This window comes from Ambystoma mexicanum, chromosome 11, assembly GCF_040938575.1.
Source record: "Ambystoma mexicanum isolate Mex_15411 chromosome 11, UKY_AmexF1_1, whole genome shotgun sequence".
Taxonomy (NCBI): domain Eukaryota; kingdom Metazoa; phylum Chordata; class Amphibia; order Caudata; family Ambystomatidae; genus Ambystoma; species Ambystoma mexicanum.
The window spans coordinates 570,281,021-570,304,032 of NC_090934.1; the positions used below are offsets into that span (position 1 = coordinate 570,281,021).

The 23,012-nt window shown below is 42.6% G+C and overlaps 1 protein-coding gene across 8 annotated transcripts in view; it reads left to right on the forward strand.

Annotated features, from left to right (window-relative positions):
• SHANK2 (SH3 and multiple ankyrin repeat domains 2) overlaps positions 1 to 23,012 on the forward strand; it is a 4,166,579-nt gene that overhangs the window by 2,354,605 nt on the left and 1,788,962 nt on the right. For all 8 annotated transcript variants that reach the window (XM_069623409.1, XM_069623408.1, XM_069623411.1 and 5 more), the window contains one exon: positions 18,389 to 18,546. In XM_069623409.1, coding sequence (XP_069479510.1) covers positions 18,389 to 18,546 — 158 coding nt within the window. The remainder of the gene's footprint in view (positions 1 to 18,388; positions 18,547 to 23,012) is intronic.

Below are 23,012 nucleotides of genomic sequence, written 5' to 3' on the forward strand. Positions count from 1 at the left end.
ATAGAAGGTTGCAATTTGTAGAGTAGTTGCTGGTTTGTTGTAAAGCTATTGCATTTTGTAAGTGGCTTTCACTTCCAAAATATTTTCTCTGGATATGCTCTATTTCTTCGAGTACTTGTTTGGCTGTACCATGTAGAAGATTGTTATTTAAATTGGTTAGTTATAAAGCAGGACATTTAGCATAGTAGAGTTTAAGGACCAGATTTTTTATAGTTGAATGATGTGTTGATATCATTTTGGTATGATGGAAGGTGCTTTTGAAAATAGGTCCTGAAATGCAGGCTAATGAATGTCCTTGTAGTACTGTGTATTTGCGCACTGGACAGACAACCATGTTTTGTAATAGTTTCATTTAGAATTTGTCTTTGCCTGTTACATACTGATTGAGGAACTGGCATAAAGATTTGAAAGATTTTTTTGGCAATGTTACACATTGATGTGCACAGCCATTTCTAGACTGGACATTTTGGTTCAGTAGAATGGAGAGGTGATACTGAGTTTGCTGGGGATATTTTTTGTAAGCAGAGTTTCTTGTTCCATAATGGTATTAAGTTTTTCATACCCTCGTCCACTACTATGTATGGCAATTGGGTTTGTTTGCTTTTGTTTATATGCTTCTTCATTAAAATATGGTCCTGTGCTCATGGTGTGACTCCATTCACCTCCACAGATGTTTAAGAAGATATTTTTGTTGATATTCCATTTATTGAGACATCTTTTTTGTAGTTTAGTAGTTAGTTTTGTTAGTGGTTTCATTCTGTTTAACTAAAACAAAGAACTTCCTTTTGAGAAGGATTGCAATGCCTATGAGAGCTTCTAGAATTAATTTTCTACGGTATGTTTTAAGGGTTGCGTATTATTTCTCTCCTGTTTTTATAAGGTTCTGAAGGACTTTGTGGCGGAACATTTTTCGTAAAATATTATTTTGGGTATGGTTACTTGCCACTACATCAAGATTTATAGGTGCAGTGTTAGCAGTAGTGGTAGCTGAATTCTTGTTAATCACTTTCTGTTTTGTTTTACATTTTGATAGAGGATGCAAAGGTTCTGTACTGGAAGCTTGTTTTGTTTCATTTAATGACTGTATTAGCTGTTTTGTTTGAACTTTTTGTACAAAATCTGCTAGAGATGGATGCTTATTTTGGACACTTTTATTTTGATTTGCTCTACTTCTGCGTTGCTTTCTACCGAGTTGCTTTTTGGTAGGCATTCTTTGGGGTCTGTTGGACAAAAAAAGAAAGTGTGGGTTGGGCTGTGTTTGTGCAATTGGCAGCTACATCAAGTTGGGAAGGCTATTCTTGTATTTGTGTGTTACTATACTGGGCTTCAGAAGACCATATAAAGTATGCAGCTGGTAAAGGGAAGCACTAATAATGCATCTAATAATAGAGGGTTAATACAAGTTTGGTCTACAATACTAAAATGTTATTGTGTTTGAGTAACAGTTAGAATATTATGTTAGTATTGTACTTACATTTTTTGTTTGGAAAGAGTAGGTTCCTTCTAAATTCTTGTTTGTACTTCAGACGCTGCTGCTTTTCAGGAGAGCGGTCTTCACTGTAATTGTAAAAGAAAGAAGTTGGTGAATATGTGTGTTTATAGCACTCTTGATAATGTAGACATTGGTTTTTATTTGTTTTTGTAGTAGTAGTGTTTTCGTATAACTGAGCATAGTATGCACACGCACTTTCCTTTGCCTATGTGCATCCTGTATATTTTACTTAGAATCTGTTTGTTGAATATGTTTTACAAATGAGTATAATAGTAAATATATAGAGCATGCTCGTTTTTCTAAGGCTATGTTATTGGATGTTAAGAGATAGAAGAAATAATCATATGCATTTTTTGCTATTTTTACAGGTAAATGGCAGATTGTACACAAAAGCATGCAATGTATGCATTTGTGATGGTGCGGTAAATAAATCAGAAGGATTTTATATAGAGGCAGTGGTGGTGTTTCAGCTGGGAGTCATCCTGTCTGAGTGTTATTTTATAACACTCTAGACAGCCTTTTTCATAATTATACTGTTATTTCTCCCATCTTTTAATATGAAATAGCATTTGTTTAGATAGCTGTGTGTGTAAACAAAAACTTGGAGAGAAGACAGGTTTGCAAGTGACACTTCATTATAGCAGATGTGAGAAATTACAGTAAGTTCATTTTACAGTTTATACAGGGTAAGTGGCAGTTACTCTGTTTATATATATATATTCCTCAAAGAGCTGTACATGTACTGTGTAGAACATATTCATACATGTAGTATGTGTTCATGTATGTGGATGTGCATGAATCTGCAAGTATACATCTTTGGGAATTTTATAGTAGTTGTTGCTGTAGGTCACAGCCCAATTGTACTGAGAGTGATCAATAGTACATCTAAATTGCTGATCTGTGATGATGGAGTTAGATGTAGAGTTCTTGGATGTGATTGGTGGATGATTGTGTGACTGCTTAAGAGTAGCCAATGAGGAAATGGTGCAGAGATTGAAGTGGAAAGGGTAGAAAGGCTGCCTCACTGTTACGCGCTCTGCGGACACCGCAACTGTCCACAGACAGGGCGTGCCACATCCAGGGTATCTCAGCAAATCCAGCATGGAAAGGGGAGTGTAGGGATCAGCCAATAAGATGTTGAGGTTGTGTTGAAAGAGGCTGTGTGTAGTGAGGATGGCAGAGGTGGAGAAAGTCAGGGTGTTGGTGGTTGGAGATTTGTTTGTGCATGGTTTGGAGCAGTATGCTAAATGCAGGAATGTGGCAAAAATGTTGATGTTAAAGGAGTGGAGGTGGTGTGGAGCACTGTGCCTGGTTTCAATGTGCAGGGAATTGTAAAAGCTTGTGGAGATATGGGCAGGGTGAACAGTCCACATGTAGTTGTTTTGCACTTTGGTGCTTTGCAATTGGGCTATGTCAGTGCCCCTACGTTGTTGGAAGTTTTGGAACACTTAGTTCAGGCAGTAATGAAAATACTTCCAAATACCAAGGTTATGTTTTCTGGTTTAGTACCTAGGCAATATGGGACAATAGTTCTGTTTTTTTGTCCTCAGCAAAATATTGGTAGGTGTGCAATCAACCGAGGCATATTTGCTTTCATGCTTAGAGCTGATATGTTCTTGTGTAATAACGAGAACATTGATTCTGGTAATGGTGTTTATTTTAAATAAGATGACATGTCTTTATCTTTTATGGGAAATGCCATGTTGTTTTGGAACATAATGGTTGCGTTGGAGAAGCTAATGTGAAGATGTTTGGAGGAAGAAAAAAAGAGCCAACCTCAAAGGGGAAATGGGGCACACTATTTAAATTTTCATTCCCCACTTTCAGATTTTTCGTTTTGTGCGCGGATACCGCGGTTGCCCGCTGACAGCGCATATTGCATACAGGGATTTTGGGGTTGAGAGGCATGCAAATGAGACTGTGCAGAGAAAGCGATTGGTCAATAAGGTTTACTGGGTGTGTTGTGTAATGAGAGAGTTCGTCAGAAGGTCTTTTTCCTTAGAGAAGACCAGATAGCTATGGCTGTGTGTTTCAGAAAGCAGATTGTTTGGATTTTGGGAGATTCATGGATAAATTGATTGGAGGTGCATGCAGATTGCTGTGGAGTGGCTGCACATCTTGTATCCTCTCATGTGGAAGTGCACTGGCATGGAATGCGTGGAATGAAGTGGCTGGATTTGGTACCTCTCTGTGCTATTTTGGTGACACAGCGTCATCCAGACATTATTATTATTCATTGTGAAGGGAACAGTTTAGGACATGTGTCTGGAATCTCTTTCCCAAGTCCTGCTTTCATTGCAAATTGCAAAGTCATGGACATGTATCCAAACTCCATAGTAATATTTTCCCATATTGCGCAAGACAAATGTAGCTGCATTCTTTTTCATTTGGTCCACAAATGGAAAAAGCAAGGCGTAATGTTAACAAGGTTGTTTTTTCCTTTTTGAGAGATGTTGGTATGTCCTCTTTTCAGAATAAAAACTATCTTTTGTAGTACACACATTTTTTGCAGAGATGGAGTACATCTTACTTACGCCAACAATCATATTTTTCTGCGAAAAATACAAAATGCATTGCAACCTTTTTTGGAATTACAGCACTCCATTTTGCAGTAGGTGTTGACCATTTGAAGTTTTTGAAACACAAAACAACCCACAAAAAGGCTCTTTTTAGAGGCACCACTTTCTCCCATAGAAAAGTGCAATGGTTCTGATAGGGCAGCACCCCCAAAAAATGTTAAATGTCCGGAGACTTCTAAAAAATGCACAGGGCCCTGCACTATTTATTTGTCACTTCTATTTTTAAACTGTGAAAGGCGGCTCTGAAAAGAGCCTTTTTCTTGGTTTTTGTTTTATATTTTTTTGTTTTTTTTAAACACAACACACAAGGAAAGGAAGGGAACAGAGGGTAAGGAAGGGACACCAATGGGGATAAGAAAGGGCAGGTGGAGAGAGGAAGATGTAGGGTGGGCGTTATTGAGGTAGGTCACAGACCTTTTCATGTTCCTTGACTTCAGTCTTGAAAGCACTCAGAAGGTTCTTCCCCCTGCAGAGTACTGCGTCGAAGTACATGCACAATATTGTAATCCTCGAAAGGTAAGGGTCAACAGCATGTTTGGCTTGTGAGGCAGCTGGAGGGATGCGCTGTCCCACAGGAGTGTCTCTTGTGGTGACAGGAACGGAAACAGAAGATGCTGCAGAGGAACTCGACCTACTAGGTTTATTGCAAGGTACAACCTTACGAATAGCCCCACCGTGGTTAGGTGTCGCTTCATTGATGTAGCACCATAGCTATACAAACCAGGCTTGCCATGACTCAGCACCATGTGGCACTGAGTGCAGATCACCTTATTCACACAAGCTTTTGGCTTTCCATCAAGAGTGCTAAATAACCGCCACATCCAAGACTCATAATGAGTGCTGGTAGTAGGAACTTCCACTACCTCATCATCTTCATCCTCATGCCTGTTCCCCTCTGCAGGCCCTTGGGGACGTGGTGGTGGTGAAGGGGGTGCTGATGCTGAGGCAGTCGCAGCAGAAGCAATGGGATGCCATCTGGAAGATTAATAACAAACAATCAGGAACCAAGAACAGCAACCTGCACAATTGTCCAGTTGTAAATCTTAGAAATCCAAAAGCAGAATGAGGAGCAGCTCTGAGGTGTGACCTTTTTATAAGGGTGCAGGTGCATGCTCCGCGAACACCCACGCTGTCCGCGGACAGATCGAATACCAAGAAAGGGCTCAAAAAGTTCCAAAAAGTAAGTAGATCAGCAGGGACTTTGTCTGGGACATGTGCAATGGTGAACTTTCACTGTAAAATACCTTAGATTGCTCAAAGAAGCACTTTTAAAATGTTCGGGGCCTGTACAGTCTCCGCAAGTAGGACACACGCTCAGCGTGGGTGTGGTCACATGATGACATTGCTGAAACGTTTGCAAATGGGACAGCTGTCCGCAGGACACCAAATGCACGGGGACAGTTGTGCGCATGTGTGCAGGTGTTCTATGGACAGGTCACCGAACTAATTAAAAGTGTGACACACTTGCGGTGGATGGTTACGATGTTCGTAGGACCCAAGGGTGTGATGCGCATGTGCACAGGTGTTCTACGAACAGTGTTGAAGTCCCTGAATAAAATAAATGTGCATCAAAACTTTGCGGACTGGTGGATGGGATATGTGTTTTACGGATATATTCATTTTGTTGTGGGAATTATGAACAGGGGGGTGTACTTGGAACACCCCCATTTTGGGTAATTGCGGACAGGCAGACATCTTGTGTGTTCTAAGGACACAGCCATTTTAATTACGAACAGTACGAAAAGGTATATTGATCTTAGAACACCCCCATTTTGGTTAATTGTAGACAGGCGGACATCTTGTGTGTTATAAGGATACCTCCATTTTAATTATGAACAGTACGAACAGGTATAGTGTCCTTAAGACACCCCATTTTGGACACCCTAACTGCCTTTTAAAAAAAATAAGACACAAGCATATACTAAGAACACACTTACAATTTTATTATTGTATAACAGTATACAAATTATGAAAGAGAGGGGGTAGCATAAACTGAAACAAATACAGGGGAATTAGGGGTTTGGACATGATGTATGGGAGGGGAGGAAGGGATGGAAGTCTCATTGTAATGTTTTTCTTGCAGGGGAGGGTTTGGGGATAGTTGGCTGGCACATGTAGGGGGCAACAGGTACACGTGGGACAGTGATATTTAATGTTTTCTTTAATGTGGTCCTCAACAAACTGTTTTATAAGAATGACATTTTTCATTAACATATCAATATTCAGTTCCATTCATTTCAGAGGATCTTCTAATGTCTCTCTTGGTGTAGTATACTTATTGTCTGTATGGTCTGTTTAAAAAAAATGTTAACTACACATAAAGTAATGGTTTAATTGGGTTATATAGAGAAATGTTGTGTATACCATTAGTATCGCTGTCTTCACTCATTTCATCTCGTGGGAACATTTCTTCCAGCCGTTCTAAAGTACTAGACATTTCTGTGTGAAAAAAAAATAGTGTTAGTGTACCTAATACACAAAATGTATAAATATATGAAATAAATGTAGTGTACATACTAGTTCCTTACAAACATTTGGTGTTACTGCTGTATAGGTATGCTCTTTCTTTTTGCTGTGCAGTTTCTGTGAGGTAATTCTGTTGGAGGCATATTTTTTTTGTGGTATATTCCATTAAATTGCAAACACTATTTCAGTGGATGGTTGGTGTCTTACATATACAGTTTCCACTTCTTATTTATTAATAAATGTAATGTGTTTATGTGGTGCTTTTTGAACATGTTTGGTGTTTTTATTGTATGATACAATAATGTAAAGGACGTGCGCACGGTCCACGGACATCAAAATCACTAGCGGGGTCAGGGGGTTTAGTATTTTCTATGGTATATATATGTAAGCTAAGGAAATCCTAGTAAATATTTATCAAATTTATGTTATCTATATCTAAATTCAGTGAGAAAACTTTATTAAAGGGGTATTATGGTTAAGTTGCGCTACTAAAAACCTATGAAATTATGTAAACAAAAATTGTTAAAGGGACGTTATGGTTCCATGTAAAACCCTTGAAATTCACCAGTTATGGTAAGCTAAGCAACCATACCTCACACCACCACCATGCACTGCTAAGACTAACACCCAGGACATCAAAGATGACATCACAATTGTCATTGATGACATCACTGACATATGCATTTACTTTTCATGAAAAGTCTGTATAAGGGATTCTTATAGTAATGTTGATAAAGTGTGAAGGATTATTGGAATAAATATCATGAGGTACATATTGCATTGATATGAATACCATTCTATTATCAGGTTATTTTCAGTATACTAAGCTACTCATGTAGAAACATAGGCATTGTGTGCAACATACATGATGGATGTGCAATATTATCTTACCATGTTGAATAGTAAAATGATAAATGCCTTTTATTAGTTTTACCTGCTGTGCAACATTTAATAACTAGCTAATAAAACCCACTTACTACATAATTGCATTATTCGAAACAAAACACAAATAGACCACAACACATACAAATATGAGCATATAGAGGGAAAATTAAGTAAACAGTATTACCAGCCAATCTTCATACCCTAACTGATAAACTTTATACACAGAAATGATTGCTCTGGTTCAAAGCTACTACTTCGCTATGTATAACTATCATATAATGTGACTAGACCCTAAGGAAAGTAGTGTGCATACAACGTATACAAATATGAGCATATCCAGGAAAGTAAAGTAATAATAAAAAAAAACAGAACTATAAGAAAGTGTTGATATCCTTATTGATTATCTTCACTAATAGAAAGCATTTTCCAAATCTGTGTGTTCCCCTATGTATATGTTTCATATGCTGTGAGTGAACCCCTAGTGAATTACTGTAAGAATATATTTGGAGTATAAGTCTACATATATAGTACTTGAATATGAATTATGAGCTAGACAAGTGATGTCATCAGTGATGTCATCAATGACAATTGTGATGTCATCTTTGATGTCCTGCTCGCGAAAATGAAAACACTATTTTATAATCTCAAAAATTGACAAAACCTTAAACTTCTTGGGGGGTTTTATTCCATCCAGCAGGCAGAATTAAAAAAGCAGCTGTATGATGCATTTTCACAGCCCACTATTGGATTGTTTGCATACATATATATTCAAGGAACCAACTTTAGTTGCAGGGACGTTCAGGTGTATAACTTAATGCAACAAAACCCTTGAAATTCAGCTAAAGCCACCTTAACGTTGGACCTGTTGTGCAGCCTATAATCACACTGATGACCTCAATAATTATCTACAACACCAGTGATGGAAGCTATGGCCAGTGCCCTCAGCCTTTGGCCATGCCCTATGTATAGTTTAACACATAAATGGGCCATTAGCCATGGCCTTTGCCCATGGTCAGTGGCCATGGCCTTCGGCTGTGCCCATTGTATATGTTAACACATTAAGGGCCACTAGCCATGGCCTTCAGCTATAGCCAGTGGCCACAGTTTTCATTGGTACCCACTGTATATTTTGAAACATTCATCAGGCACTGCCACTTCGGCTGTGCCTACTGTATGTTGTTACATGTTAAGGGGCCACTATCTATGGCCTTCGGCCGTGCCCGCTGTATACTGTACAGCACTAACCAGCCACTAGCCATGGCATTCGGCCATGTGCTGTGTCCACAGCCTTAGCCATGGCAAATTGTTATTTATTTAATCAAAACCTTTATTAGCTATGTCATAAATGACATGATGTAAGATTCCATCACAGATTTAATCAGTGGTTGTATATTTCATGTTAACAGTGATGTAGTAGATTATGTATTTAGTGATATCACCAGTGATGTCATCATTAATGTCATCATTGTGGTCGTAGGCTGCATAACAGTGGGCGCAAGGTTAAGGTAGCTTTAGCTGAATTACAGGAGTTGTTGTGTTAAGTTCTCACCTTAATGTCCCTGCAGCTAAACTATTTTCCTTGCATTTCAAAGGTTTTGTTATTTCATAGATTTTTTCCATGCCAGTGGCCATGGCCAGTGTATATTTTAGAACACTACCAGACAACTACCCATGGCCAGTGGGCACGGCCTTCAGTCATGTCCACTCTATATTATAAAACACTTGCATCTCATCGCTCAAAGATGTTCTTAAATCACAGGCTGATTTTGAACTGTGTTGACAGTGCTATTGTTAAGGATGACCGGCTTTGAGAGCTCACCATTTTGTTAGGCAATGCAAAGGCAGATGGAATTATTTGGCCAGCATCACAAACTTTGGTTAAGCAGTGTGCTACAAGCCCCTTGTTTGATGGCCGGTCTCTTGGTGACTGTTGTGATACATCGCACAACCCCAAGTAACAGCACGGAAAAGGGAAAGGAAAGGACTGGCTGCAAGAATAACATATGCCCAGGTACTTTTGCCCCCATAGTGAAAACCAAAAGCTGGCACCCATGAATATATGCACAGTAAATGAACGTATATCTAAAAGTGAAATATACAAATATAGTTCAATTAACCTTCCCCTTAGAAGAAGGTGCGCAGGACAAAATAACATAAAAAAAGTAACAAACACTAGAAAAATAACCTGAGAGTGGAAATGTTCCAATAAATAAACTAGCAAAGTATAAAAATGTGCTCACCTTTTAAACCCAGCAATCTGTAGTGAAATACTCCCAGGAAAACAAAACCCAATATGAAAATAAAGTGATTGTGGTCTTGTGGGTAAGCATCTGCACTGGGAATATGATAGCCTGAGTAAAATCCGGTAGCTAAATAAAATGCATGAGCAAGCTTGCCAACCTCAAACAAACCCAAGGAGTGTGTCCACCCTCTGCCAAAAAGTTACGCTGTCCACCCACATGTGTCCTTTACTTGTGCCCCGAAAAGCAGCCACACTCAGGGGAAAATAACTGCACCAGTGTCCAGGAGTGCAACCTCTTTTTCCACATCCTAGGCAAATACTCATGACTGACTTTTCCTCTCATCATTCCCCTCCTCACCCCCATATTTGGCTTTCAACAACACTGCTTTATAAAGATAACTTGAAAAGTACAAAACCATGGTGTCATTCAAATATATTAATCCTTATAGAACTATCATAGGCAAAAAGTGTACCACTGTGGCCTTATTACCCCTATCTTGACTGGGAGACTATGAATACCAGAATGCAATTCAGCAAAACAAACCAATGTTCTCTGAGTGCAATACTTTCAAAGACTGACACTAGCACAATGTAAAAGAAAATTAAGTGGAGGCCATGTGTTTTCTTAGTGTGTTATGAGATATTTAAACTAAGATAACACATGGAATTGGGGACTGTGGACTGTCTCCCATCTATGCAGGAACCCTGACATACAGTGCTTAGCTTCAAAGCGAGGAAGGGGCCAGCCCCCTCAGGCCATGTTGCTCTAATTTTATCTTGTAACTTGGGCTCATTCATTAGATAACATGGCCTGGGCCTGAGGGGGCTGGCACTTTCCTCGCTTTGAAGCTAAGGAGGGTCAGTCCCTTTTTTTTTGTTTTGTTTTTTTTTTTTTTAACAGGGTCTGCAGGGATGTCCCCCAAAACACCCTACCCGGTGTTGTAGCTAAAGGGTTTCAGGTGCAAACTGTGGTAAGCAGCAGGTTGGGGCAGCAGTGTTTCAGATGTGGGTTCACTATGCCGTTTCAATCTACGTTGTGATATGAATACGATTGTCTTCCAGGCAGCATTTGATCCTTGGGTAGTGTGCCAAAGTGTGTATTATAGACACGAATACGGTTGCTTTTGGGGTTGCATGGATTCTTCTGTGGTGTGCTTAGTTTAATCTTGTCCAGTGTCGTGCCAGTGCACATGTTATTTTCTAGCTATTATCTAGCTGGTCACTGGTATCAACTTGTAACTTGTTTTGTACTCTTTCCAGGGTAATGCGTGTTGGCCCACAGTTGTTGCACTGCCCATTGATTTTAGGTTTCCATGTTTTTTTCCTTCTTACATACTTTGTTTGCAGACTTTCTTTTGACTAGGCTTGCTGTCTGTAGGGGTGTTTTAGGTGTGCGTCTATAATTAGTGGTGATTGGCAGCTGTTTTTGTTCATGCATTGGATGCATCACCTTCGGTTGTGATCTTGTTTCCGTGGAGTAGTGATGGTCTACCAGGACATTCTGCTCTAGAGTAGAATGTGCCGAGAGGAAATGAGTTGGTTGAGAGATGAGGAGGAGGATGTATCTGTAACTGCGGTGCTTAAAGAGAACTACATAATCACCCTCATACCCTACAGATGTCTGCAGGTTATTCCTGATGAGTGCCTAACTAAATAATCCTCCAACTGTTGTATGTTCCCTTTAATGTGGGTGATGATGGTGCATATATGGTGACACGTCTGACTGTCAGGTCTCGGGCCTATGGGCTTCTTTAGTGGCTATTGTGCTCATCCCTCAGTTTATGGAGGGAGAGGGGCTGCCTGTCTGGTATGTAAGCCTGTGCTTGGAGTGCTGGTAGGCTTGCATGGAACCGTGATGTGGGATGTTGGATGAGTGATGGGCGAGTTTTCCCCTGGATGGCAGTTGTAGAGTGAGCTGGCTTCCGTGTCCATGGACAAGTGGTTGTTCCCATTGTAATGTCCCTGAAGTGGACCGCCTCACGCTATGCCTTCAGTCACTCAAGGAGAGACTGACGCGAGCTGGGCTGCACCACTTCTTTATTCCTTCCATGCTTGCCAGGAACTGTCCTCCTTTCCCTCCTCCTTGCTCCTCCCCTTCCCTCTGCCCCATGGTCCTTCCCACGTGACATGGGTGCAGTGACGACACACCCCCTGTTACTAAACACAAAGTCCTGCCTTCAGCTCATTTCCTCAATGAGGCGGTGGGGTTTCTATCTGGCTCTCTGGGGTCGGATGTCCATCTTTGTGGATTGGCTTGGGGCAGCCTCTTGTGATATCTCATTTTCTGAATCTTCTCTGTCCCCGTCGTATGGGGTGTCCCAGTTGTGGTGGGTACAAGTGAAACTCCTATCAGCAATGGGTGTGATTCCGGGCATTCGCATGAAGTGGGCAGAGTTTCTCGTTGTAGATCTGCGTTCTCCTTCTGCAGTGATGAGCAATCCTTTTGTTTTGATGACAGTGAGAGGTTCCTCATTGAATGGAGCCATGTTCTTGAGGTTTTGTGGTTGTCAGACTATCACAATGTTCCCCTGGTGACAGGTCACTTTCTGCGGGTGGTGTCAGTTGCCTTTTTCATGCCTTCTTTCATGAGGGTGTCTTTTCTTCTCATCTCATGGTTGTTTTCATATTGGTCTTCATCCGCTGCAATGTGCGGCAATTGTGTCCTAATGGTTCGTCCGAACACTATCTCTGAAGGTGTTTTCCCGGTGGTGCTGTGTGGGGTATTTTGGTAGACTCACATGAGCTGGCATAGGAGTTTCTCCACGGGCAGTCCTGTGAGTCGCGCAATCTGTGTTGTGCGCTTGACATTAAATCTTTCTACCGTGCCATTGGCCTGTGGCCACAGAGGTGTTATTTTTCTATGGCGGAATCCCATGTATTCTGCAAAAGTTTTAAAATCCTGCCCAGTGAAAGGGGGCCCGTTGTCGTACTTTACCGCCCTGGGGACTCCGTATGTGGTGAAAATCCTGTCCAGTGCTGGAATGGTGTGTTGAGCTGATGTGGACAGTTCTACTTGTACGTCAGGGTATCTCAAGTACGCACCAACTGCCGCTAATATGTACTCTCCCCCTTCCATGGACCCAAAGTGGTCGACGGCTATTTCCTCCCATGTCCCTTGAGGCAGTGCTGTCATGCACAGTGGCCCGGGTGTGGTGTGGGGTTTTATGACTGCACATGGGGGGCAGTTCTTGAGTAGATCTTCTACTAGTGTGTCAAGCAGTTTTTGTCTTAACATTGTTTTTATGGACACAATGGCCCTGTGTCCTTCATGAGCTAGCTCCAACACTTTCCATCGCAGGTTGCGTGGTAATATGAGTTTGGTGCCTTTTAGCAGCAGACCCCCTTCTGACTTTGCAGGTTCCTCTTTCACTGCTAAGAAGCATGTGATGTCTTGTCTCGTGTCTTTGCTTACTGTCTCTTTGAGTTGTTTTGCTTGTTTCCATCGCCCCGTTTATAGGCATCTCAGTATGAGTTGCACTTCTTGGTCAGTGTTGGATTCACAAATTATTTGATCCATGTTGAGACCCTGGGATGTGTTGCTCTGGATGATGTATCTTATGTATTGATCTGCTATGGATTGCTCTGGTTCGCATTTGTCTCGTGGGCGGCGTCGGAGAAAGTCGGCAGGGTTTTGTTCTTTACCTGGCCTGTGTGTTATGGTGAACTGGTAGTCCTGGAGGCGGCGTGCCCACTTTGCTATTCTGGGAGGCATTTTAGCTTGTGGGATGCTGCATATGAAGATCAATGCTTGGTGATTTGTGACTACAACGAATGGTTTTCCGTAGAGAAATGGATGGAAGTGTTCGCAGGCCCAGACCACGGCTAATCCTTCCTTCTCGGCCTGAGAATACGCTTGCTCGGTCTTGGCGAGACTTCGGCTGGCATATGACACAATGTGTTTTTCATGTCCTTCTTTGTCATCCAGTTGCATGAGAATGGCTCCAAGACCTACTGGACTTGCGTCTATAATGAGTTCCGTGTTTTTTTTTGGGTCAAGGTAAGCCATGTTCTTGGCATCTGTGATGCGGTCCTTGATGAGCTGAAATGCTTCCTGACACCGAGGTGACCAAACAAATTCAGTGTTGCGTTTGGTGAGGGCCCTGAGGGGGCTCACTGACAGATGCAAAGTCTCTGATGTATATTGTGCAATAGCTTGTAAGTCCCAGGAAAGATCTGAGGTCTGAGGTGGTGGTGGGTGGCTCAGGTTCCCTGAGTGCGCTAACCTTCTCTGGGTCTGGTGTCATGCCCTTCTCAGAGAAGATGTGTCCAAAGAACCAAAGTGTTTTTTTCCGAAATTCACACTATGCCTTGTTCATGGAGAGTTGGGCCTCCTCCAAAGCCATGCATACCCTCATCAGTGTGTTATCGTGTTGTTCTTGTGTTTGTTCAAAGCTTAATCGCTTGTATCGGAATAACCCGAAGTGTGTGACAAAGGTTATGTAGGGACCTCTTGCTAGCTGGTGATAACGTTTGTTTAAGTCCAGTTTAGAGAAGACTGTTGCTCCATTTAGGAGATGTACCATGTCAGTAATTCGGGGGCTTGATGTCGTTCCCTCAGGATGGCTTCATTTGGTCTTCTCATGTCCACACATATTCAGATGTCCTGCAAGTCTCTTTTTGGCACTGGTACTATGGGGGAGACCCCATGGTGTGGGACCTTCGACTGGCTCTATGATGTCTGCTTCCAATAATTTGGTCAGCTCGTATTCTACTTGATTCTGAATGTTGATGGGGATTCCTGTATAATGTTGTGCTACCGGTGTGACGGTGGTATCGATGTGCAGCTCGATTTGTTTGTTTTTCAGTTTACCTAGGCCGTTGAACAGTGCAGGGAGAAACCTGCTCAATGCTTGCGGTAGGGTCCAGATATTTGTGCACAATGAGTCGATATAATATGTGGATTAGCCCAATATCTATGGCCGCTTGGTAGTTTAGGATGCATCAACTGTCAGTGGCGGCTTCTAGAACGTGCATGGGGATGCTTTTTGCATGGTCTTTGTAGCGGCATGATGCCCTGAAGAATCCTCTGCAGGCCAGAGATGTCTTTGAGCCATAGGGGAAAATGAGGGCTCTTGCTAGTTGTAGGCAGGGGGCATTTTCTATGCGTTTGTATACTTCTTTGCGGATTACATTCACTGTTGCCCCTGTGTCTATTAGAAATTGGGCTGTTGTTCGGTTGATTTGTATCATGAGTATGGGGCTGTGTTCTTTCGTCATGTTATTTCCTAGCACATACAGGTAACCCTTCTTCCTCGGTTCTTCTTGGTGTTTCTCATGTCTGCGGGTGTTTTCCTCCGAAGAGGTACTTGATGCCTTGTCAGATGGTAATTGTTCTACGAGGCATCTGATGTATCGCCTGGGTCTCCTTCTTGGTTTAGGTGGTGTGGTCTTGCTTTCTCTCCATTCTCTTCTGTCTTGTCTTCCTTCGGGTTGTTCATCATAGTGTCATGGCGGGCCATGTTATGGGGTTGGTGTGTCGCCCGGTGTTGGGTCAACTGACTTTGTTCCTGTTCCGGTGCGGACTTTCCATTTCTCCACCGCTCCCTTCATTTTGCTGCTATAGATCAGACACACAGCTTTGTAATGATTTTCTCCACCGCAGGCAGAGCATGTTTGGCCCATGGCAGGGCATAGCTCCTCATGTGGATATTGGTGTCCACACCTTTAGCAAAAGGGGTCGCCATTGTTTCTTGCTGTGCCTTCTAGCTTGTTAAAGTTCTCATGTTTTCCATGTGTGATTTTTATGTAATTGATACCCTCCACCTGTGCTGCGAGCGCGGCGTCCAAGCGAGCCAGGTGTAGTATTTCCTCCAAGTTGCGCTGTTTTTGCAGCGGCCGTTTCCGGAAGTCAGCACTTTCGCACCCTACTATGATCTGTGATCGGAGGGCTTCATCGTTAGAGTAGTTGTTGAAATCACAGTGTTTCATTCTCAGCCTTAGGCTCATTACAAATGCGTATATGGTCTTGCCTCTGCATTGTTTTGTGGTGTGAAAGATGTGTCTTTCATAGTCCATGTTTGTGTGGGGTGTGAAGTATTCTGTGAGGGCTGTCTTCAGACTGGTGTAGGTGTCTATGGTGTTTTCTGGTATCTCGTCCAGAATATCACGCACGTTTGATCCCACTGCATGGTTTAGTAGGCTATGTTTCTGTTAATCTTCTAATGGTCCACCTGCTTTTAGGCACACCTCGAAGTCCCTTAGCCACCTTTTCCATCGTGATCCAAGTATGCTGGTGTCAGTGAGGTTGAAGTTGGATGGTAGTTGGGACAGAAGGCTGTCCATCATTCTTTTGTGTGATGGTCTGGTAGGGGTCACTGGAACTGTCAGTGACTCCTCTTGTGAAATACTCATGGGAGGTTGGCCTTTCTTTTCCCTTCGTTGTTTTTCCTGGTGGTCTGCAGTGTGTCTGCTAGGTGGGGGCGCTGTTGTCAGGCTCTTCCCGACTTTCTTCTGGGCCCTGTGTTTTGAGGCTGTATTATTGTGGGAGGATTTCTCCCCTCTCTCGTGTGAGATGGGGCCCAGGTGGGGCGCTGTACTGTGTGCTGGTGAGCCGCTGTTGTGGGCTTGTGTGGCCTTCGGGTTGTGGTTCTATTTTGAGCGGGTTGGTGTGGGTTAAATCGTCATTTGGTGGGTGCAAGAACCCTTAACCTCTGTTTCCTTTGCCAGCTTTGGAGGGGGAGGGCCATGCCTCCACCGCTCTTTGCGGTTTGTTTTCTGACCTTGTTGCCATTGGCGGGAGGCCTGTGCTCCTCGACCGCCCGGATCACTGTGAGCAGGGAGCTGCAGCTCCACTCGCAGATGTTGGTGCGCATGCAGTCCTGCCTGGACTCGTGCCGTTGCAATCGGTGGGAGTTCTTCTTCCCTTGACTGCCCGGATCCTTCCACGCGGGGAGCCGCTGCTCCACCCGCAGATAGTTGCGTGCGTACAGTCCAGGCATGGTTCACGCAGGAGTGTCCAGTTGGTGGGGAGCCTTCGCGCTCGGACCCACCTCGTCTGGGGCTGCTTGCGGGGACGGAGGCTTGTGTCTCCAGTGGTGCCGAGTGGCATGCCATGAGTACAGGGTCTCTGAGGTGGCAGGCCTGGTGGGGTTTGCCGAATCTGCCTCATCACCAATGTAATGTCCCTGAAGTGGACCCCCTCACGCTATGCCTTCAGTCACTCAATCACAGACACTCAAGGAGAGACCGACGCGAGCTGGGGTGCAACACTTATTTTTTCCTTCCATGCCTGCCAGGAACTGTCCTCTTTTCCCTCCTCCTTGCTCCTCCCCTTCCCTCTGCCCCATGTTCCTTCCCACGTGACATGGGTGCAGTGACGACACCACACCCATCACACCTGTTGTAGCTTCTGTGATCAATTGGAAGTGTAAAAATAAACTTTCATGAGTATACACTTGAGGACCCAGTGTAGTATATCCACTTGTCAAAATAGGCCACATAACATGGGTTAGATGGAACCCTCAGTTACTGAAGACCACTGTATCCAGGAAAGTCCTGGGAAATTCTACACAATTTAAATTGTTTAGAAAATTGAATCTTGTCAGGTAATATGTCCCATTCAAAAAAAGTTATATAATATTCTCAGATTTTAGGTTTGTTTTTGGGGTGCTCAATTTCTGTGTAGATTAAATGGATCTCTCACCATGGATGAATATCAAGATCCCCCACCTCCCCACAGTGCACTTATAGCGCAATAACCTGATCAGTCTTACCCACTCGAGGATTTGGCTGGCTTTACTGTGCTTGATCTGAGCCTTAATGGCTGCAGCTGTGGAAGCAGATTGCCATCAGCGGGTGCGTGGTGCATGAGTCTCCTGCGTATGGCACATGGAAAGGGAGGAAGGCGTTTTTACTGAGAATCGTTCATTGAAGAGATAGTATTTCCGTTTCAATGGGTTCCATCCGCTATGAAATCCTAGCTAGAAAACAATGCCAGAAGTCTGGCTTTCTCGTGTATTTACCACGAGTACAGGAGCTTTGCCTCTGTTAGTTTTCTTTGCAAAGCTTGCACAGATCCACAGAGGGAATCGGCATTCTGCGTCGAGTGCTGCTAAAGTTCTGTTGAAATGAATGTGGGATCTGTGTATATTTCCATCTGCGTGTAAGTGCACACTACTAAGAAAACACGCCATCAGAAATGCTGCTGAGAGGTACACCTCCTGACAGCTGTAACAGATTTACTGGTCGTTGAGTCTGAAAAAAAACTACCAGTCAAAAGGGAGACTGTTGGGCAACGGAGATGCGCATTGTCAGCAACCAAATTACATTACATTGCATCGGCTCTGCAGGCCAATTTCCTTTGTTCTCTGTGCATTTTCATCTTTTACACGCCCAACCACAGGAACAACCGGAAAATAACATTTCTAAATTGATACAGAAAGAACACAAAGAGAAGCTTTAAGTTATGAAATGGGAAATTGTAGCTTGTGAATCTACCCGGCTTCATCATATTGCCATGTCGATGTGCACAAGAGCATGTCCGTTTCTTCCTGAGTCGGCAGGGTAACATGGCGCCTGTGGTGCGAGGCCCGTATGGTTTTTCAACAAAACAGAAAAAAGGCAATTTAAGGGCACATTTACAATGTTTTTAGATGCAGTGTTTAATAATACGTTTTCAAGAACCAATATTTTTTTTTTGAGAATGCAATTTTGTTGATAATAATTTTACCAGAATATTTCATGGGCGATACGTTTTTCAATGTTTTTTTTTCCTCTTCATTTCAGTCCCAGTGCCAATAGGGAACCAGTCTCCCCCTTGGATTATCAGGGTCCTAAACGGAAACTTTACAGTGCAGTGCCCGGGAGACATTTTATTGTCGTGAAGCCATACCAACCACAAGGGGAAGGGGAGATCCCGCTTCACAAAGGAGACCGAGTAAAAGGTGAGCCTACGCATTCATTGTCTGCTGCTTTTTTCTCTTCTCCAATTGTCATCCCTTTGATGAGGTAGAGTTTTCTAAAGATTTGGTTGTAAGATGGAGTTTCAACTAGAAAAAGCAACCACATATCAGATGTGAACCCACTATTAGTCCATACAATATGGATTATGCTCTACCTACAGATACAATTTTGCTTTCATTTGATAATTGTATACTTTATTAGAATTTATATAGAGCTCAAACAACAACTGTCTATTTTGAGAGCACCCTCTCAATGGAAAATATTTAAAAAAATAAAAAGGCTTTGGGGTAAAGAAATACAAAGTGGACACATTTCCAATTTAGTTAAACCTGACAGATACTAACTCTAGCATATGTTTCATTTAAAATAACGGCGTTACCATACTTTATCATATAAAACCAGGTAGATATTTCTCATAGTGTATAGCCCACATGTGACTCTAAGTTGTGCACACTTTTTGAAAATAGTGTCTTGCAATGTAAAATGCAGTTTTAGTTAGAATGTCTTGCACTACACGAGTTTATATGATAGAGCGGAAGTTCAGTATGGAGGACACAGAAGTCTTTGCACACAACCTTAAAATGCATGCCTATCTTGGATGTGTAACTTGCTGTAGTTTGGTATACCCAGATATATTCAGGTGATAGGAGACAGTTGCTGTTTAGTTTAGTACACCCAGATACTTTTAGAAGGTATAAGAAATAGCTGATCCTGTTGTATGATGCGCCGATCTAGCCCCATCGCAGCGTTCAGTCTCCACCTGTTCAACTTCTCCACTTTTCATTCTCCTCCTTTACTGCCCCACTCAGTGTTCTTTTTCGCATAGTCAATGCCAGCAATTTGAGATTTTGTGTAGGCATGGCAAAGGCACTTGTCGGGCACAGCCATATTAGTATTAACTGGCCATTGATGGTAGCCGGTGCAAAATGACCAGGGCACCTAATAGCAGTGCCTGGCAAAGGCCTAATGCTTGCACACAAGTCAAAACTGTTGTCTTTGCCAATGATTGTTGCTCACAGGACTTCAGTGAGGGACACAGAGTGCTTATAAATCGAGTGGCTGAAGGCAGATCTGGCTAAGACATTTTTATTACGCCAGTAGTAGGTTAACAACTCCTATTAAGTCAATAACTCAGAAGACTGCTTTGAAAAAACATTGGCAGGCACTTCAAGTGCAAAGTTGTATGGGGCTTGATTAAAGCGAGCTTAACAATTCCCATGAGGAGATAATTTTTTTTATGGGGGGGGGTGTCATCAACTGGCTGGGAATGGCCATTGGGCTTAGCATGGTTATGGGTAGTCAAAGACTGGTAAAAAACTAGTTTATTTTTATTTTTTGTAATGCGCCAACACACTAAAGGCCCCCGTGTGCGCAAAAAAGACCAAGAGCAAACAAACAGAGAAAATCGGAAGGGGGGAAATAAGACAAAAGTGGTCAGGAGGATCTAATCTACTCCTCTAGTGAAGAGGAGGGTCTTGATCGTTTTTTTTAACAACGAAGCAAGAGATGGATCAAACTGAGAGGGGATGCCCATTCAAGTATGAGTAGCCAAACAGGCAAAACTAATTCCTCCATATTTCTAGAGGTTATATCGTGGTACAGTAAGACGTTGAAGTTCATTGGATCAAAGGACCCTCTTGATTGGCTTGAATCTCAAACGCTCCGCAAGGTACTAGGGGCCAAAACATTTAAGTATTTGAAGGTGAGAGTGCAAACTTTGTGACAAATGCTCTGTGAAACAGGACGCTAGTGTAGGTTGCACCTAGCCATGATCACATCTTGTTGCTTCTTAAGCCCATGAACAGCTCTGTCTGCTCCATTTTGAATAACCTGGAGCTTATTAATATTCAGAGTGGATAAGCCATACAATAAAATATTAAAAGAATCCATCCAACTTGAAAGATATTAAGGCTGAGCGATGATGGCTCTATTCTCAAGGAACACATAATGGGGAATTTGCCTGAGAATATTGTTAAGATAAGCACAAGAGGAGCGCAAATTAGAGGTATGTCTATTAAATGTCATCTGGAAGTCAAAATGCACTCCCAAAGTCTTCACATAAGGAGATCTTTGATAGTACAATCAGCAATAGAACAATGATTGTAGAGAGGGTCTCATTTTTTAAGCCTATGGCTGGATCTTACTATCATTAGCTCTGTTTTTGTCATCATTTCAGGCAAGAGAATTCAAGGCCATCCAGTATTCAATGGCGGTATAGATATTTGCAATAGCCATAGTGCCCAGAGCATGGTTGCCTGTCAACTCCATGAGCACCTGAGTGTCATCTGCTTAATTGGTATAGCAGACCCCCATGCTGTCCAGTAGATTTAACAAATTCCTGATGTAGATGTTAAACAGCATGGGGGAAAGACACAGGCTTTGAGGCACACTACAGGTACATTGAATCAGAGAGCACAGGAAATCACCCACGTCCACCCTGGCCCTTCAAGGACCCAAAAAAGACATTATCCAGTTTGTAGCGCACTCCGAACATCTTCCGACATCAACCAGTCTCTTAATGAGCAATGCATGGTCGACAAGGTCAAAAGCAGCTAATAGATCCAGAAGCATCAGAAATGCGGTGTGACCTTGATCAATGATGCTGAAGATGTTTGATTCTGCTCCAGCCCATAAAACAGATTGACGAGCTCCCAACAGACTGCGGGTTTCACAAAATGCTTGCATCTGAGAGTACGCCACTTTATCCAAGATCTTTAACATGAAGGGTACATTTGTGATAGGATGATCATTCCCCACTATTGCCAGGGCAAGACTGTCCTTTTTTAAAGTGACGTAATCCATGGGGGGGAAGGAAGCCTTGTGAAAAGAGGCATTAATCATCCTGGTGATCCAGGGAATAAGGACCTCAGGATCCTTAATGATACTTGTGAACATATATCCCCTAGGCAGGAGGTAGCTTTCATACCCTTTAAAATAGCAAGAGTTTCATTCTCAATCACTTGATGCAAAGTGAATAAAGGATGGTCCTTGGAAATCTGAGTATCTGAAGGTGCCTGGGGATGGCTAATTGAAAGATGTAAGGATTTAGCTTCTTTAGGCGCAGTGTAATGTTTTGTTGGTGTACAGAGATTATTCAGGAGAATTCCGCCTGAATAGCCAGTCACCAGGAATTTCTTTTATAAATGTCCAGCCTCTAGTTCTTCCCTTCTAGTTCACAAAGAATATTAACCCCTTAACTACCATGGGTCCCCCCCCCCTTGTGCCAAGGCCTTTTTTGGTGATTTTGGAATGTCGCCATTCAATGCCTTGTTACTTTTTTGTTACATGAGATATCTTGGCCAAATGTGGCCCCTTTATTTCCCGCATGTACGCGGTCATAATGGCACCCAGCAATCCTACCTTGCTTTAGGGGGTGAGAGAAAATAACCAAAAAGGAAGAAATGTTTGGGTTTTTTCAAAAAATGACAATAAAATGATGTACAAAGAAGCCTGTGGTTTTTTCCTTGTAAGAGCTAGGGACAAATGTTTTGCTGTGCTGAATTCCCCATTTTTCTGGCTTTCAAGAACAGGTTGAGTGGAAACAAAAAATGTTTTAATATGGTTTTGTGAGAGCTAGGCGATTTTGGCCTTTTTTTTCCAATAGGACATGCGTGAACGGAATGGAAGAAAAGGGTAGGAAAGCTGAATGGGAGGACAGAAAGGCATACATTTCTGAAAAGTAGACAAAATTCCAAGTTTAGGAAGGGGTGATTTGCACAGGTCAGGCAACAACTATGTAGGGAAAAATTCCATGGTTTGGGAAAAAAGCGGGAGCATGACCGAAAAAAAGGTGGACATGGTTGGCCTGGTACGGCAATGGCTTCTATGAATTTTGAGAAAAACATTGCTCTGCTACATTCCGCCGACTCTTGCAGTTATGAAATCACACATTTTTTGTAATGTTTCACAAAACAGGCAATACCACAAACCAAAAAACGGAGCCATGGTACACAGGAGTGTTATGCTTACGGCCTGAACAGACGTGTAAATAAGGAAAAGAAATGCGGGGAGGAAGGGCAAGCATACATTTTTTGAAAGAGCACAGGCAGACCTTTTGAAGGGTTGGTGACTTGTGCAGGTTACAAAAGTGTATAGAGCCTAAAGCAGCGACTAACTGTAGGTCACATTTGGGAAAGGAAAGGGTTGTGCGACAAAGAGCAGCAGCAAATGGGTAGAAACATTATGAAAACCACGCAAACACAACAAATGTCATACCTTCCCGCATTCCCATAGGTCCCCCGACAAAAACGGTACCTCACATGTGTGGGTGCACCTACCTGGGCGCAAAGGGAAAAGGCTAAAACACGGGTAACCCCAAGTCTTTCGGCACAGCATATTTTCAGGAATTCTGCTTGTGCGAACAACCTACAGATTTGGTCCTAGGGTTTCGAAGCCACCAAGGAAAAGGGGGAAACCCCATGCATTTCCGAATTGGGGACACCTGTGA